The sequence below is a fragment of the Brienomyrus brachyistius genome, unplaced genomic scaffold (assembly GCF_023856365.1).
Source record: "Brienomyrus brachyistius isolate T26 unplaced genomic scaffold, BBRACH_0.4 scaffold104, whole genome shotgun sequence".
Taxonomy (NCBI): domain Eukaryota; kingdom Metazoa; phylum Chordata; class Actinopteri; order Osteoglossiformes; family Mormyridae; genus Brienomyrus; species Brienomyrus brachyistius.
In genome coordinates, this window is record NW_026042379.1 from 546,965 (window position 1) to 561,115 (window position 14,151).

At 37.7% G+C, this 14,151-nt stretch overlaps 1 protein-coding gene across 3 annotated transcripts; it reads right to left on the reverse strand.

The window, feature by feature from the left end:
* Nucleotides 1-867: 867 nt before the first annotated feature.
* On the reverse strand, nucleotides 868-14,057 carry LOC125727606 (dynein axonemal intermediate chain 3-like). Of its 3 annotated transcripts, none has more exons than XM_049004450.1 (23): nucleotides 14,000-14,057; nucleotides 13,488-13,545; nucleotides 13,251-13,298; nucleotides 12,555-12,739; nucleotides 12,073-12,177; nucleotides 11,591-11,734; nucleotides 10,674-10,873; nucleotides 10,341-10,457; nucleotides 9,961-10,151; nucleotides 9,478-9,602; nucleotides 7,870-7,959; nucleotides 7,657-7,749; nucleotides 6,931-7,053; nucleotides 6,622-6,695; nucleotides 6,333-6,486; nucleotides 6,126-6,222; nucleotides 5,144-5,268; nucleotides 4,741-4,804; nucleotides 3,978-4,108; nucleotides 3,037-3,241; nucleotides 2,853-2,944; nucleotides 2,336-2,458; nucleotides 868-1,812 (listed from the first exon to the last, which is right to left on the reverse strand). In XM_049004450.1, the coding sequence occupies exons 2-23, from the start codon at nucleotides 13,516-13,518 to the stop codon at nucleotides 1,675-1,677; spliced, it is 2,655 nt and encodes an 884-aa protein (XP_048860407.1). In that variant the 5' UTR covers nucleotides 13,519-13,545; nucleotides 14,000-14,057; the 3' UTR covers nucleotides 868-1,674. The 3 variants fall into 3 exon arrangements, with proteins under 3 accessions (XP_048860407.1, XP_048860409.1, XP_048860410.1); XM_049004452.1 differs by having other exon boundaries at nucleotides 2,329-2,458; nucleotides 14,000-14,054; XM_049004453.1 differs by having other exon boundaries at nucleotides 12,407-12,739; nucleotides 13,409-13,545; nucleotides 14,000-14,050.
* Nucleotides 14,058-14,151: the final 94 nt, after the last annotated feature.

The following is a 14,151-nucleotide window of genomic DNA, read 5'->3' on the forward strand; positions in this document are numbered from 1 at the left end:
TTCTCAGCTTCTTACGATGACAAATCCATCTGGAAAATTAGCAGAAAAAAATGCTAATTTGTGACAAAAATATCCTCATCTGCTGTATAATTTTTGCTTGAACTTCTTTGTCCTGCTTTACAAAAGTATCATCAAATAGTGCAGGTCTACATGCCGTCCTGAATAAACTGGGATCCAACTGCACACACTAGGCCCTTGCCATTTATACAGCAGCTGCCCAAGGATTTTCTCAGTGAACAGAGAGATCCTTTTTTCTTTTGTAAAAATCATTTGGACTTATATGAAGACATCAACAACGTCCACGTTTTGTCCCACACAAAGACAATTACTGAAGAGTCTATTTTTATGGATTTGTCATAGTAAAAAGTGCAACCAGCAGCTTAAAACAAATCTCAGCACTCAAACATGTCAGATCGGACACTGACCAGATCCATGCAGGGCAGTTATTTTCTACAGATCATACCTCACTGTCATGGCTGGTGCCAAATGGACGTCTGTATTCTTGTCTTAGTCACAGAAAGAGTGAAGTCACCTTTATTTTGTTTAATTTTCCTACACTTAATTTCCGTTCCAGATCATTCAATGGCTTATATGACACGTATATCAGGGAGGGATACTTAGCAACAGGCAGCTGTGTAATGAGGGTTTCCTCCCTTTGATAATGTCAACCACCTGCTACCAGTGGCTAATGAAGCACTATTTACTACCTGTTTACATGGAATATACCGCAAAAACAAGACCAATACCCCATACTTCCAATTATTAAAAGTACTCAAAGTAATATGTACTGGATTTAAATAAACAAATTTGAAGATTTATGCAGGTATCTAAATAAAATAACGAAAATGAATAAAACAATGAAATCTATTGGGAAATCTAAAAATGTATTTCTTTTGTTACATTTAAAATGTCAAATTGTTTAAAATTTTGCCCATGTTTTGGCCACAGTCATCATAACACTGCTTCTCAAAAACATATACTTGCCAAAAAGAACAAATATGTCAATTTATACAACTTTCTCATGCCATCCATCTATATGGTGACTGCTTATCCAGGTCACAGTTACATGGAGCCTATTCCAGACAGCACAAGGCACAAAGCTGGGTGCATGCTGGACGAGATGCCAGCTAAGTTATATATGTACATGAAAACTGTACTGCTTTTGTAAAACAATGTAGCATAAAAAATAATGGACATTACATACTGTAATTTATTACAACTGAATGGAAAAATGGTTGCATTTTACTGCATTATAGATGCTCAGTATAAGAATTAATAAAGCATTACATAAGACATCACTGTGCTGATTATAATACTTCATAGCTCCAATGAAGCTCTCATCGATAATGCACTATAGATACCTTTGTAATTCATTATAATGATCAGAAAAATAATTAAGGATATTTTGTACTGCATTATGCAGGTATTTGTAGTGCATTATAGATAAGAGCTTCATAATGCATAATAAACATAGCTATAATGTGTTACGCCTTTTTTGTAAATATTTATAACCATGTTTATAATGCTTTATGAAAGCGCTATAATGTGTTTTGAACGTATTTTTTCAGACATATCATTCATAGAAAATGTTACTGAAAAAACAACACAGAAACAATGTATTAGTTCCTCTGACTTAACATAAAATAGGAGCATTATTTAAGTATGTGTCATATATCAATTAAGGGCTGGTTCCTCATCTGACAGAAGACCCATGTTCTTCAGGATCACCTTCTCCATAGCTAGGTACGTCATATAGTGCGCTAGGTTCTCCTCTTCAATCTGCTCCTCCAGCTTCTCAGGCATTTTTGGTTCCTGTTCATGGGGGGAAAGATACCACTGGGGTTACAAAAATCACAGAGCCATATATTCAGTTCTCCCACAAGAAGACTTGCTTTATCAAACCTTACGCAATATTTAAAACTGGACGCCTGTTCTGTCCACTCATGGTGATTTTTGACCTACGATTACAGAAAGCTGAGGGACGCATCTTTGTAAACAGTAATTAGTCATAATGGTTTCACATTCTTGAAGTGGCTTAGTATTGTTACACCATGTGATGCGGGTTTACTGGAGAATGATGGCAGGAAGGAGAATGACAATTTAAATGTAACTGCTTTACAGAGACAAAAATATAGCTACACAGAAGTATTAAATCAAGTTAACATTTTCTTACCATTGACGCATGACGCTAGGCTACTATTATTTAGGTGTTAAAAGCTTTAATGTTATTTAGTCATTAAATGAAAATGACATACAGTATAAGGGTCATTGTAAAGGATGCTGGAAACATAGTTATGCATAATCAAACAGATTAAGGCCTTAACCCACGTTTTACCATTTTTTTCTGTTGCTCCTCTGCTTCCTTGTCTTTCTTCTCCTTCGCTCTCATCTCCATCCGTTTATTCAAAAAGATTAAACGGTCCACTTCTTTCTCAAAATACTTGGCCATATTGGATTTCTGAGGACAACACGATACTTACACTGTTTAAATAGTATAATGTTAAAAAAGACTCAATAAATGCTATTTTACAATGTGGCCTTTAAGAAGCTGTATCCACAGAAAACAGATTTTACTGAGATCCCCCTATTAATTTTGGGAGGCCATGTGTCTGCTTTTACATAGGATGCCAGCAATGTACGGGATACGAATTGCAGAAAAACATTAGCATTCTAGCTAGCTAGGTAATATTCTTTTACCTTAGACCGTTAAAGAAAAATAAAAAATATTTCACCCCCTTCAGGTATAACTATACATTCTGAATAAACTGTTTTACAATGTCAAATGTTCAGAAAATACACTTTTATGGAATAAGTGTATGACTAAGTAATTGCTGGTATGCAAGGCTACAAACCTCATTGTATGACGGACTGCATAGAGACCAGGGAACCTCCAGAATGTGGAGAGTGCCAGAGTGATCAGACACAGCTAAAAGGTGCTGCTTTGCTTAAAAAAAAACGAAACACAGATCATCTTCAGAGAATGTCCATATATCACAGTCTGTTCCATTTGTATGTGTTTCAGGAAATGTGACTCACGGGGTACGATCCAGGGCTTTATGCAGGTAATCTGCGTAGTGCTGAGATTTTGGGTTTGGGATGCTTCATGGGTCTTTTCCAGCAAGTCCCACACCTCGACGTTCCCGTCCTCTTTTCCAATGAAGAACACTCCTGGTCTTGACGGAGACCAGTAACCTACCGTGCATTTCTTTGGAGAGCAGGACGAATGGATGATAGGCCCATTCTGAAACACAATCGCAAAGCTCAGGGAGCATGTAACAATGGCTCTCTCTCGCGAACTCTGCATACAGAGTGTCTCTAAACTGTGATCCAAGACAGTTTGAAGAGAGACAAAAAACATATTAAACTATTCCATTTAAATATTAAGACAAGTCCTGCATTTACAGAAAGGAGTAATATTAACTATTGTACTTAAAACAAAAAAAAAACCCTGTATGTGATAGTGTTCGGGGTAGCTGCTATAGGGAGCAGGAACACGAGATAATTATATCAACAAGCAAATGTTACTTAAAATCATAGAAACAGAAAGCCTTTTATTGTCGTACTGGAGCACAGATGCTACCTGTACAGCGAAATTGCAGTGGTCATTTCTGAAGTGCAGACATATACAGACATATATAGGCAGTTCCTATTTTTTTCTTGTAATAACAATTACTTTTTATATACAGATGATAATTATAAACTGTTTCCTTCTGCTAATACAAATATAAGATTTTTGAGCTAAGATTGATATCGAGAACATTTTGTATGTGCTGCTTATAAATTTGCATGATTGAACTGATACTGATGGTAGCAGGATATGCTGCATCATAATTATGTTAAGCCCTTTTAAACACCAAAGCCTTCCTGTTTTAAATCCTTTTTTAGCCATTGTCTGAGGAAGCGGACCTGTCAGGGAAAAAAAGTGCCTGATTGTGAGTCTGACACATCTTGTTGCAGTAATTTACAGGCTAATTTACCATGACACCCTCCTTCCAGATGGCAAAGGTCCAGCCTCCCACGGTCAGGATGATGTCTTTGAAAAAGGGGGACCTCCTCACACTGTTGACGAACCCATCGTGTATGAGAAAACGATGAGAGGGCTTGGTACCTGAGAACAGTCGTAATGCAGAGGGAAAAATAATAGGGATTAAATTAATTTAGCACCCTGCATGAAAAGCTGCTGAGATATTTTGTCAATAAATATTTTGTATGCAACCAAGAAGTTTCACAATTTTCAGCACAGTAATCAAATTCTTTACTATAATTAATGGTGCCCAAGATCTCTCATATAATTACAAACATTCATTTCCTTAAATAGCTGATTGTTATTATGATTAAACATTTGAACTAAATTATTCCTTTATTTAAGCTTTGTTTACAGAGATCGTTGCAATTGCGGTTAACCTCAATCCTGAGTAATGTGAGAAAAGCTGATGTTAGGTTTGTGAAAGAGAATAACTATTGTTATGGTGTTCATAAAAAAAACTAGAAACTATTATCTGATATTTCTGTGGCAACAGCTTAAAGGCCAACCGTTATTTGCAAATTTGGCAACTTTTTGTGGGTTCCTTTGTTTATTGTGGAAATAAATGCAAATAGAACTTTTTTATTCTTTCCTTATACTTCGTTAAGTTAAAAAATGACCACTTCGCAGCAATAGTGGGAACTCAAACATTATTACAACTAAAACAGACTGAAGGGAAAGAAAACATCCTTGTAGAAACTTTAAGCATTACTTACTAAGCAGTCTCCCAGAGTCATTATCCTTTTCCATCTTCCAATCTGTGTACACAACTTCACCGTCCTAAATTTCAGCCGAAAAATTTTTAGTTCATTATTAAAAGATTTCCGGGCGGCATGGTGGTGCAGTGGTTAGCATGGTGGTGCAGTGGTTAGCATGGTGGTGCAGTGGTTAGCACTGTTGCCTCACACCTCTGGGACCCGGGTTCGAGTCTCCGCCTGGGTTACATGTGTGTGGAGTTTGCATGTTCTGGCCCCCCACCCTGCTTAGGCTCCGGACTCCCCACGACCCAGAAGGATAGGCGGTTTGGAAAATGGATGGATGGATAAAAGATTTCCTAAGCGTCTGGGTTAGACTGGAACTTAACTCTAGATTAATTTCATATCAAATGGCAAAGCCTACCTCTGTTCCAACGTAGAACCTGGTGCTGATGTCCTCTAGTGGTTTAAGTTGTTTGGCTGAAGAAGCTCTGAGGAGAGCATATTCAGTTCCTCCTTCAGATTTCTCCAGGTTCTGCTGAGAGGTTTCTAATCAAGGGCAATTCAAAAGACAAAAAAAAAAAACAAAAACAAACACTGATCAACTGAATGATCAAATCCATCCATCCATTTTCCAAACCGCTTATCCTACTGGGTCGTGGGGAGTCCGGAGCCTATCCTAGAAGCAATGGGCACGAGGCAGGGAACAACCCAGGATGGGGGGCCAGCCCATCGCAGGGCACATTCACACACCATGCACTCACACATGCACACCTATGGGCAATTTAGTAACTCCAATTAGCCTCAGCATGTCTTTGGACTGTGGGGGGAAACTGGAGTACCCGGAGGAAACCCCACGACGACATGGGGAGAACATGCAAACTCCACACACATGTATGAATGATCAAATTACTCTGCAAAACATTCATTAGAGGTTAAATTTGACATTTACTAACTATATCAAATTTAACCATGAAATTATACAGCATAATTACTTCGGGTGGATATTTTGTGTTATTTCTATAGCTCAGAGACACACTCTGATTGAGCAATCAGCTCCCCTGGACTGTGGGGACTTGGATAGCCCCACAATAAATTTAGCAAAGTGTGTGTGTGTCTGTGTTTGTGTGAATGGGAGCCCCATAATAACTTTTGCCTAAGCTATACGGTCAACATACAATACGCAGTAGGCCAAATCGCCATTCCAGCCCTGTCTAATGACATGGAGTAAATGGACTTAAAAGTCAAATGTTAAGCGTAACCTTTCTGATTAGCAGAAACACCAAAGACCAGAAAGACTAAGTCACAGACTGGATTCTCAGAAGTTATCCTTCTTCCAACACTCTGTAGTCCCACCAGGCATTTATCCAACGACGCAGTGAAATGAAGAGAGGCATATCGCTCACCAGTGCTGCCGCCTGTCTGCTTGTCATTCATATTGTCCCTCAGGCTGAATTTCAAAGGACTATATTCACCAGCGGTGCCTTTTTTTGGAAGTGCCACCTAAGAGAAATTGGAGGGAAATAATGAACTTTCAACCATGTTAATGATATGTTCCCAAATGATTCATAAAGTAATTATTTCATGCATACGGCGAAGACTAGATAATGTACCTTGATGAAAGGCTTCCAAGATAGGTCTAGGTGTTTAAACGTATTGGGAACGTCACTTTGGTTCACGCGAGGGGGCTCAGTCACTTTGGACTTTCTCTCCGTCAGAGAATGCGTTGCAGCCCGTGGCACGCGAATGTCCCAGAACATCACACAACTGGTCAAGCATGTCAACATGTAGACAAACAAAAGGATGACGGGTGTAAAGTCACATATGTTTGTAATCAAACTAAAGCGAAAAACTTAAGAAGTTAAATAATGCTAAAACGGGAGTGGGTGGGGAATGTAGTACCAATCAGGGGCACAGGTGACGACCTGGACACAGATACGAGCCTTGTTTTCCACAGGAACCCCTGTTTTGGAGATCTATGTGTAGAACAAGAGATATGTAAAGGAGTAACATGTTCATGTTCTTAGTATGAAAATCAGGACTAGCTATTTTGATCAGCTATTCAATCCATATCGTGTGCTTTTATAGAAAAAGTCCGTTAAGAAAAACTGGGTAGGAAATTTTTTTGAATTATGTGTGCATTATGTGAAATGAATCGTATACCAGACTGGTGCATTTATGTGTAACACGTCCGTTTTGGGAGCCTCACACCTCAAAGTTCTCCGGTAACCACTGTACGTCGGTGATTCGTGCCTTGTGCCCATTCTCCATGCCTGAGACAGCGCAGTAGCGCACAACAGGAGTGTTGAGCTCTCTCTTATCCTGGAAGGGCGGCTGCGAGGCCAAACAAAGAGGGAATATCACGAAAGGACAGTCCTCCGCATTTCATTCACAAGGATGTGTGAGAAAGGACAGAATTACTGGATAGAATTACATTCATACTACCGTGTGTTACAAACAGGGCATGTTCAAATACAGCAGCAATTTTTCATTTATAATATATTAAATCAATAACCGCTGTGACCCTGACAAGGATAAGCAGATATAAGACTGATGGAAATCAATACACTTTGAAAATCAACAATTATGTACATCATTACATTTTCATGATATATTTTGTAATACATTGTATATACCAGGATATTGAATATATCCTAACAAGCATATGTACATTTGCATGCATGATAGTTTTCATGCAGCCAACCAAAATATAATACATTTTGTATAAAGTAGCAAGTTTAGGGGGATTCCTGACCCTCCTGTATTTGCCATCAGAGAATTTTGAACAGCAATAACAATTAGAAAATGGTTTGTGACAGTGAAGTTTTATACCATGATGAAATATCACAAGGTTGTGATACCCAGTTTATTTTAAATGAGCCACATACGTCTCCCACAAATAGCAGAGAAGCGTGGCCTTTGACACAGGATACTCACCAAAGCACATTCATTTGCTGAGGTAGCCTTCCCCACTGCAGATCGAGTGCCTTGCAGTCTGTCTGCATAAGCAGAGACATCCCATAACACAACCTGGGACAGTGAATAACTCCTCTTAATTTTTGTAGGAAATCCAATAAAAATAAACACTTAAAAAAAAAAAAAACTACGTAAAACTCGGGTATGAGTTTAAAACATAAATCAAGCTATTACCTGGCCATTCATGCAACCGCCAACAATTATGTTGGGATTCGAAGGACAAAACTGAAAGGAGAGTACGTCATCTGGGCACTCCAACAACAGCTGCAACAGAAATGGCCATCGGCCATTGACATAGAATAAAGGTTAAAAACAGTAGTCACTTCAAATAAATGGTAATGCGAAAAACTGAATAATCCTTAGTAGCATTTTTCCGTGACCTCTGCTAAAGACGCCACAATCTGGGCCTCCCGACAAGAACTCCCCGGAGCTAGGTTTACGGATGACTGCTGTTTTCCTGTCAATCATCACTGCGTGCAGCATTAAGTATCAGCCCTATGTCCACGACACACAAATGTTCCATTCCAGGCCTTGCACAGACTGTAGGCCTCATTCTGAAAGAAACCGTCAATTCAATGTTTCATCACCACCAGTCAGTCTGATGAATACCGAGGAACTGTGCTTGGTACTGTGCAAAAGTCTTAGGCAGTCAAAAAAAAAAAGACATTTAAAGTATTTAAATGACCTTCTTGTTGATGTAGAACTATGACATAACATCTGTTGAAGTGTGTCAACTTAGCCACTTCAAAACCTCTCCTAAAATCATCCCAGTGTTTGCAGCACCCATCCAATACTCCCATATGTTTTTTTGTCTTGGCCACGATTAAACCTCCTATGGTTAATCAATACACCATTGACTTTTTCAAACTAATTCAATTAATTAAATAACTGAGCTGGTGGCGAAACTGAACAAAGACATGGAATAGCTGGGGTGCCCCTGAGGAGAGGTTTGGGAACTGAAGCGGTGTTCATCTAGCCATCCAACAAGATATCAGTAACTTTTTGAAGAACAGAAGAGACTCTGGTTAGTCTTTTATTGTTACTGTGAATTTACATATGATTTAAGGTTAAATTGTGATTTTTGATCTGGAGCAAATACACATTAATTACCCAGATATATAGTTTTAAACATTCCCTGCCTAAGACATTTGTGCAGGACTGTATATCCCTGATGAACAGTCATCTGTTTCCAATGATGACGCACATCCAATGATGTCTTCCTGCATAAATGATAACATTTTGAGTGTCGACTCCAAAGACCAACTCATATCTTATTATATAACCAAAACATTCGGATTAGGAAAATAAGTGGACAGACTTTCTTACAGCTAACTTTACAAAGCTCGTTTGCTTGGTCTACCAACTTCTATTCATTTTTCATTGCCATCACAGAACTATGCTATATAGTTGTCTGTACTCTTAAACAACAGCAGAATATACATTTTCAACACCAACAATGAATCAAATATTAACAATGCACTCTTACTGAGATATCCGTTTGTAAAATGTCAAGTAAAACAAATACTTAAAATGTATATTTTATACAATTCACCTATTATTTGAAATTTAATTTAATTATAAACCCTAAGTGGTATCCTTGGTCTAACATCACCCACGAGAAAACATTGCATGTAAAAGCACTGTAGCATATAGCTCAGAAGCATGTCAATTGATTTTATAATAATCAATAAAGATGAAAACAGTACTTGAATGCTCCCAAAGGTTAAACCTCTCAAAGTGGGTTTATATATTGGGATGCAATGAAAGAGGATTAAAACACACCTGGGGGTTAATGGGATCAGAGAAGCTCCAGAAGAAAATGAGTGGAGGGTTTTGAAGCAGCTTAGCGGACCCATTGATCTTTCCTTCAGAGGATAGCTTCTCCATTACAGAGACTGCAATCAGCCCTATCAGAGTCACATCACAGAAAGCAAGACAGAGACGAGGGCATATAGCTTTTTGTGGTTTTCATGTTACAAAGTCATCTTCTTAACATTATAAATAAATCTTGAACACATTCACACATCATTGCTAGCTTAATTCTACTTTTATTATATTTAATATCTTACTCATGGCGAATTGCAATTCACCGGATGGTTTTTTTTTAAAGATGTTTTCCCTCAGGTGCCTTGGTAACTAGAGAAACATCTTTGTCATGTCGAGTGTTTCACTGCTATTCACTCTTTCTTTCAGTTATGGATTCGCGAGATGCACAACCTCCCACTGCTGAATGACAACTATGAGTGAAATGGGGTGTGGTCTCACCATTAATAGTAGGGTGCCAGTTGATATCACTGATTGTCTTCTCTTTGGTGAAGTGTAGGTCTGTGAAGGATTGGTATTCCTTCAGGTGCGTTTCAGCTTTCCCACCAAAGACGCCATCCTCCTCGTTAAGTGCTTGCCAGTCATTGAAAAACACATCCAAAATCATGTTTTGCTGAGCAGCAACCTCAAATCTGTGAGGAAGAAGACAAAAACACTGACAAATAGCTATCAAAGAGGGTCAGGTATGGAGACATTCAAACAAGGAGCCCCATACAATGACAATGATATGTTTTTAACAATTTAGATATTCCCCATGAAACAAGAAGAGTATAGGTAGATGTAAAGCCAAACCAATCAGCAATGAGTAATAAAATGATTACCTCGAAACAACAGAATTAATAAAATTCCTAACGTTCTCAGAGTTCGAAATGTTTTCTTTTTCTTCTTCTGTAAATTCTCTGAACTCGTACTGTGAACACATATTTCTTGGGTATGACCTAGAAGAACGCATTTCGTATATCAGTCCAACATGACTAGATTTTCAAAATCTCAAAAAACGTCATCAAGAATGCAATGCTTATTATGTCTGAATATATTGTTGTTTTAATTTTTTTTCCATAAAGTCACTTAAATATACATTTTAAGAACACTACATTTTTATAAGATTTATTAACACGTTTGAGGATAACTCTTCATGAGACATGAGCACATACCATCGTGTTTGTGTACTAATACTCCTCAAGGTGGGAACAGCTTGTACCCCCGTCGTTATTTCCATCCGTTCCGTGCTAAACTTTTTGTCATGGTAGGAGGTACATTCTGTGCACTTATCCTTTGATTCCAGGGCATTACAGTGAGTGAATGTCACTGCAGCTCCAAATTTCCGTCGCACCCGTGAGATCCTGTACTTCAGCTGAGAAGGAAGGAATATACTGTAGATCTTTCAGGTGGAAATCTCTCTCAGACAGGGCTTCTTAATTCAAAGAGAGATGCATCTGGATTTTTCAAGCCTTCTATGTACATAATTTTCTCTAGATTTTTTTGGGATTTATTATATTATTTTATTTAACCTGCTGCAAAGTATCAGTGCATTTGCTCAAAAATGAAAGTACTTAGATTTTATTACTACTGTACTGTATCAAAATGTTTACTTATCTTTAATCCTTAATAGCTTCTGGCATTTTCTAAGCAATTTCAGCAATCAAACATAATATAATTCCATTCATAGACTGTGCATACGTTAAGACCTGGTACCATTTTAATCCTATAAAATATATGAATTTTCAGTGTTCACATCTTTCATATTTTATTTGTCTATCTAGTGTAAAAATGTCTCCAACAAGCCACTCCATTTTGTTCACAAAATATAATTTTCTAAATTTTCATTGTTATTCATAATAAATTATATCACATTTTCTGTAGTTATGAAAAACTGCAGGCAACCATAGGACAGGTGATAAAAAAGACAAAAGTTTTTCACAAAAACTTGTGCTTTGGACATGGCACGTAAAAAGAAGCCGGAATCCTGACGTATTGTATATCAAAAGAACAATATAGCTATTATGACCCTTAAATGTAACCTTTCATCTAGCCAGCCATTCACAGAGGAACAGGGAGTCTGGAATCTTACTCTTGGTCTTGAGTCCCTCACAGACTCTTCCTCAATCTCCCGCTCACTTCCTAAGGACACCCATGGCTGAGTCTCAGGTGTTTTGCATGGAGACGAATCCAATGATGTCCCCTCTGCTGTGTCTTCTCTTGCAGACACAGGGGGCTGCAGGATACATGGAGACATGCAACTCTAAATAAAATAATACAGCATAATAATGTCTCCCACGGTAAATAAATGTACAGCTGTTTATGGTTCTAAATCGTTTTACTTATTAAGTAGAATAGCTTGCATTTATTTTGATATTTTATTAAAAATTATTCCAAATATGCTGAACAATAAATCTGGGTTGGCCTTCAAAACAAACACCAGACACACAGGAAGCCATTCTGCACCATCTTCGAAGATGAACATTTGACCCTTAGAATACCGTTAACGTTTTACCATTAACATAAAAAACAGTGGAGGGTGAACAGTGTTGAAATAATGTCTTATTGACTTACCTCAGTCATTCTTGTTTTAGATTCTTCACTCAAAACAAGATAGAAGTTCTGTCCATATGTGAAATCGCTGTCAAAGACTAGAAGAAGATCTTCCCCAGGATAGCTCTGGAGACATTTTTACAAGAAGAAAACTCAAAGGAAATAATTACATTCACAGAGAATATGACACGTTAAACAAAATCAGACTCATGTAGCAGACTGGGTGTGTCCCCAGCCTCATGTCCTTTGCTCAATAAGCAGTTGGAAAATGGATGAAAAATTTCAAATAACATTTCAGTGCAACACAGACCCACAATTTGCATCTACCAAACACACCGAACAAGACTGAACATACCATCATTTGACAAATTTAAGGGGAAACACAAGACTAAAGAAGAGTGCTGTGGTGCTACGTCTTTTCTCCATATCAAAAAAGGAACAAACATAGATCCTAAAAACATAGTTTGCTAGAAGCACATTGAAATTTTGATGAAACTCCTCACAAGCACAGTCTGCTTTATGGGATGGAAGTCAGACACGGCAGCTCTCGTCTTTATATCTTTGAGAATCTCCTCTTTCCTGAGGATTTTGTAAGGGCTTTCCCGTGTGACATCCTTATCAATACGACACTCAAACAGCTCCTGCGTCCCCGAGGTCAGAACCAAAGGGAAGATGTCATCAGGCAGACCTGGTGGAATACCGCCAGTCAGACAATGAATGAACAAAGATTATTATTTGGCACTAATGCCAACAACTCAGGATAAAGCTTTTTACGTAACAAAACAATGAACATTGCTTGGCAAATTTGAGTGCTTTTTGAAAAACCGAGCATGTCATTGCTTTCAATATAACAATAAAGGCAAAATAGTGAGCCAATACGCCTGCTATATGTTTTTTTATATATATATATATATTTCATTAATATTTAGCAATTTATTTGTTGGTGTGTAATCCTTCTCACAGCGCTGCTGCATGTTAAACCATTTTAAACCAGATTCAAATCGTTTTACAGCGTGCTTACCACATCCGATATCAGAATTTAAAGAAACAGCGAACCAAATTACATGATGTATATTGCATATTGTATAGAAACCTAAAATCCCACCCATTGCATAAATTAGATATGTTGGTTCTTTGTTGGGTTTTCTATGCATAAGTCTTACTGACGACTTAAAAATACACTATATTTTTAATCTTACCAAGCTCCGCTGAGCTCCCAATTGAATCGGCAGAATTGTTCTTTTTATCTAAAACATATTCAGAAAAAAAGGTACTTTAAAACAAATATTGCATGAACACTGTAACAAAATGTAATAATAGTTTTTCAAGTAGGTTTATACGTGAATATATGACATACATTATTTATGTATCTTGTGGGAAATAATAAAAAAAGCAGTTCATGCCGCCTGGATCCGTCACTCTACCGCTGACTTTACCTCCAGTACTCTTGGGTTCTTTAGAAGCCATCAGTGAATCAAAGGAATATTTCAGCGGCTGAAACCATTTAAGACCATTTAAAGAATTAAACTTTAGACCAACGGCACCATAAGTTTGATACACAAATACACAGATAGATTAACCCAATATGTATAGGCGTACATACTGTAGGCGTACGGTACTTTTCTAATTTCGCGAGATACTTTGACATACAGCGACACCTTGTGTATCGTAATGTTACTATCATTTAGAGTAACAATACAGATTCCCACTTGTTGTTTAACTGCGATCTGATAAATGACGTACTATATACTTTTTACAAATACATTATTAATTAAACTACATATAACTATGCATATGGGTTGCAGTGACTTTTTTTTCAAACTACCATTGTAAGCTAGGTAACTATCACTGTAATCATTGTAAGTAAGCTATCACTTTATAATAAGCTGAAACAAAGTTATATTAAGGCATGTATACCATAGTTATACCCAGGATGCCAAGAACTAACCTCTTCAAACGTGGTCAGATCCTCGAACTTCGTTTCTTTTTTACTACTTCCTGGCGTCAACAATGTTGCTAGTAGTTACAAAGATTTGGGTGGATGGACAGTTAAGATAGCCTATCAGCACGAAGATTACGGCTAGGAATCGCAACGATTGG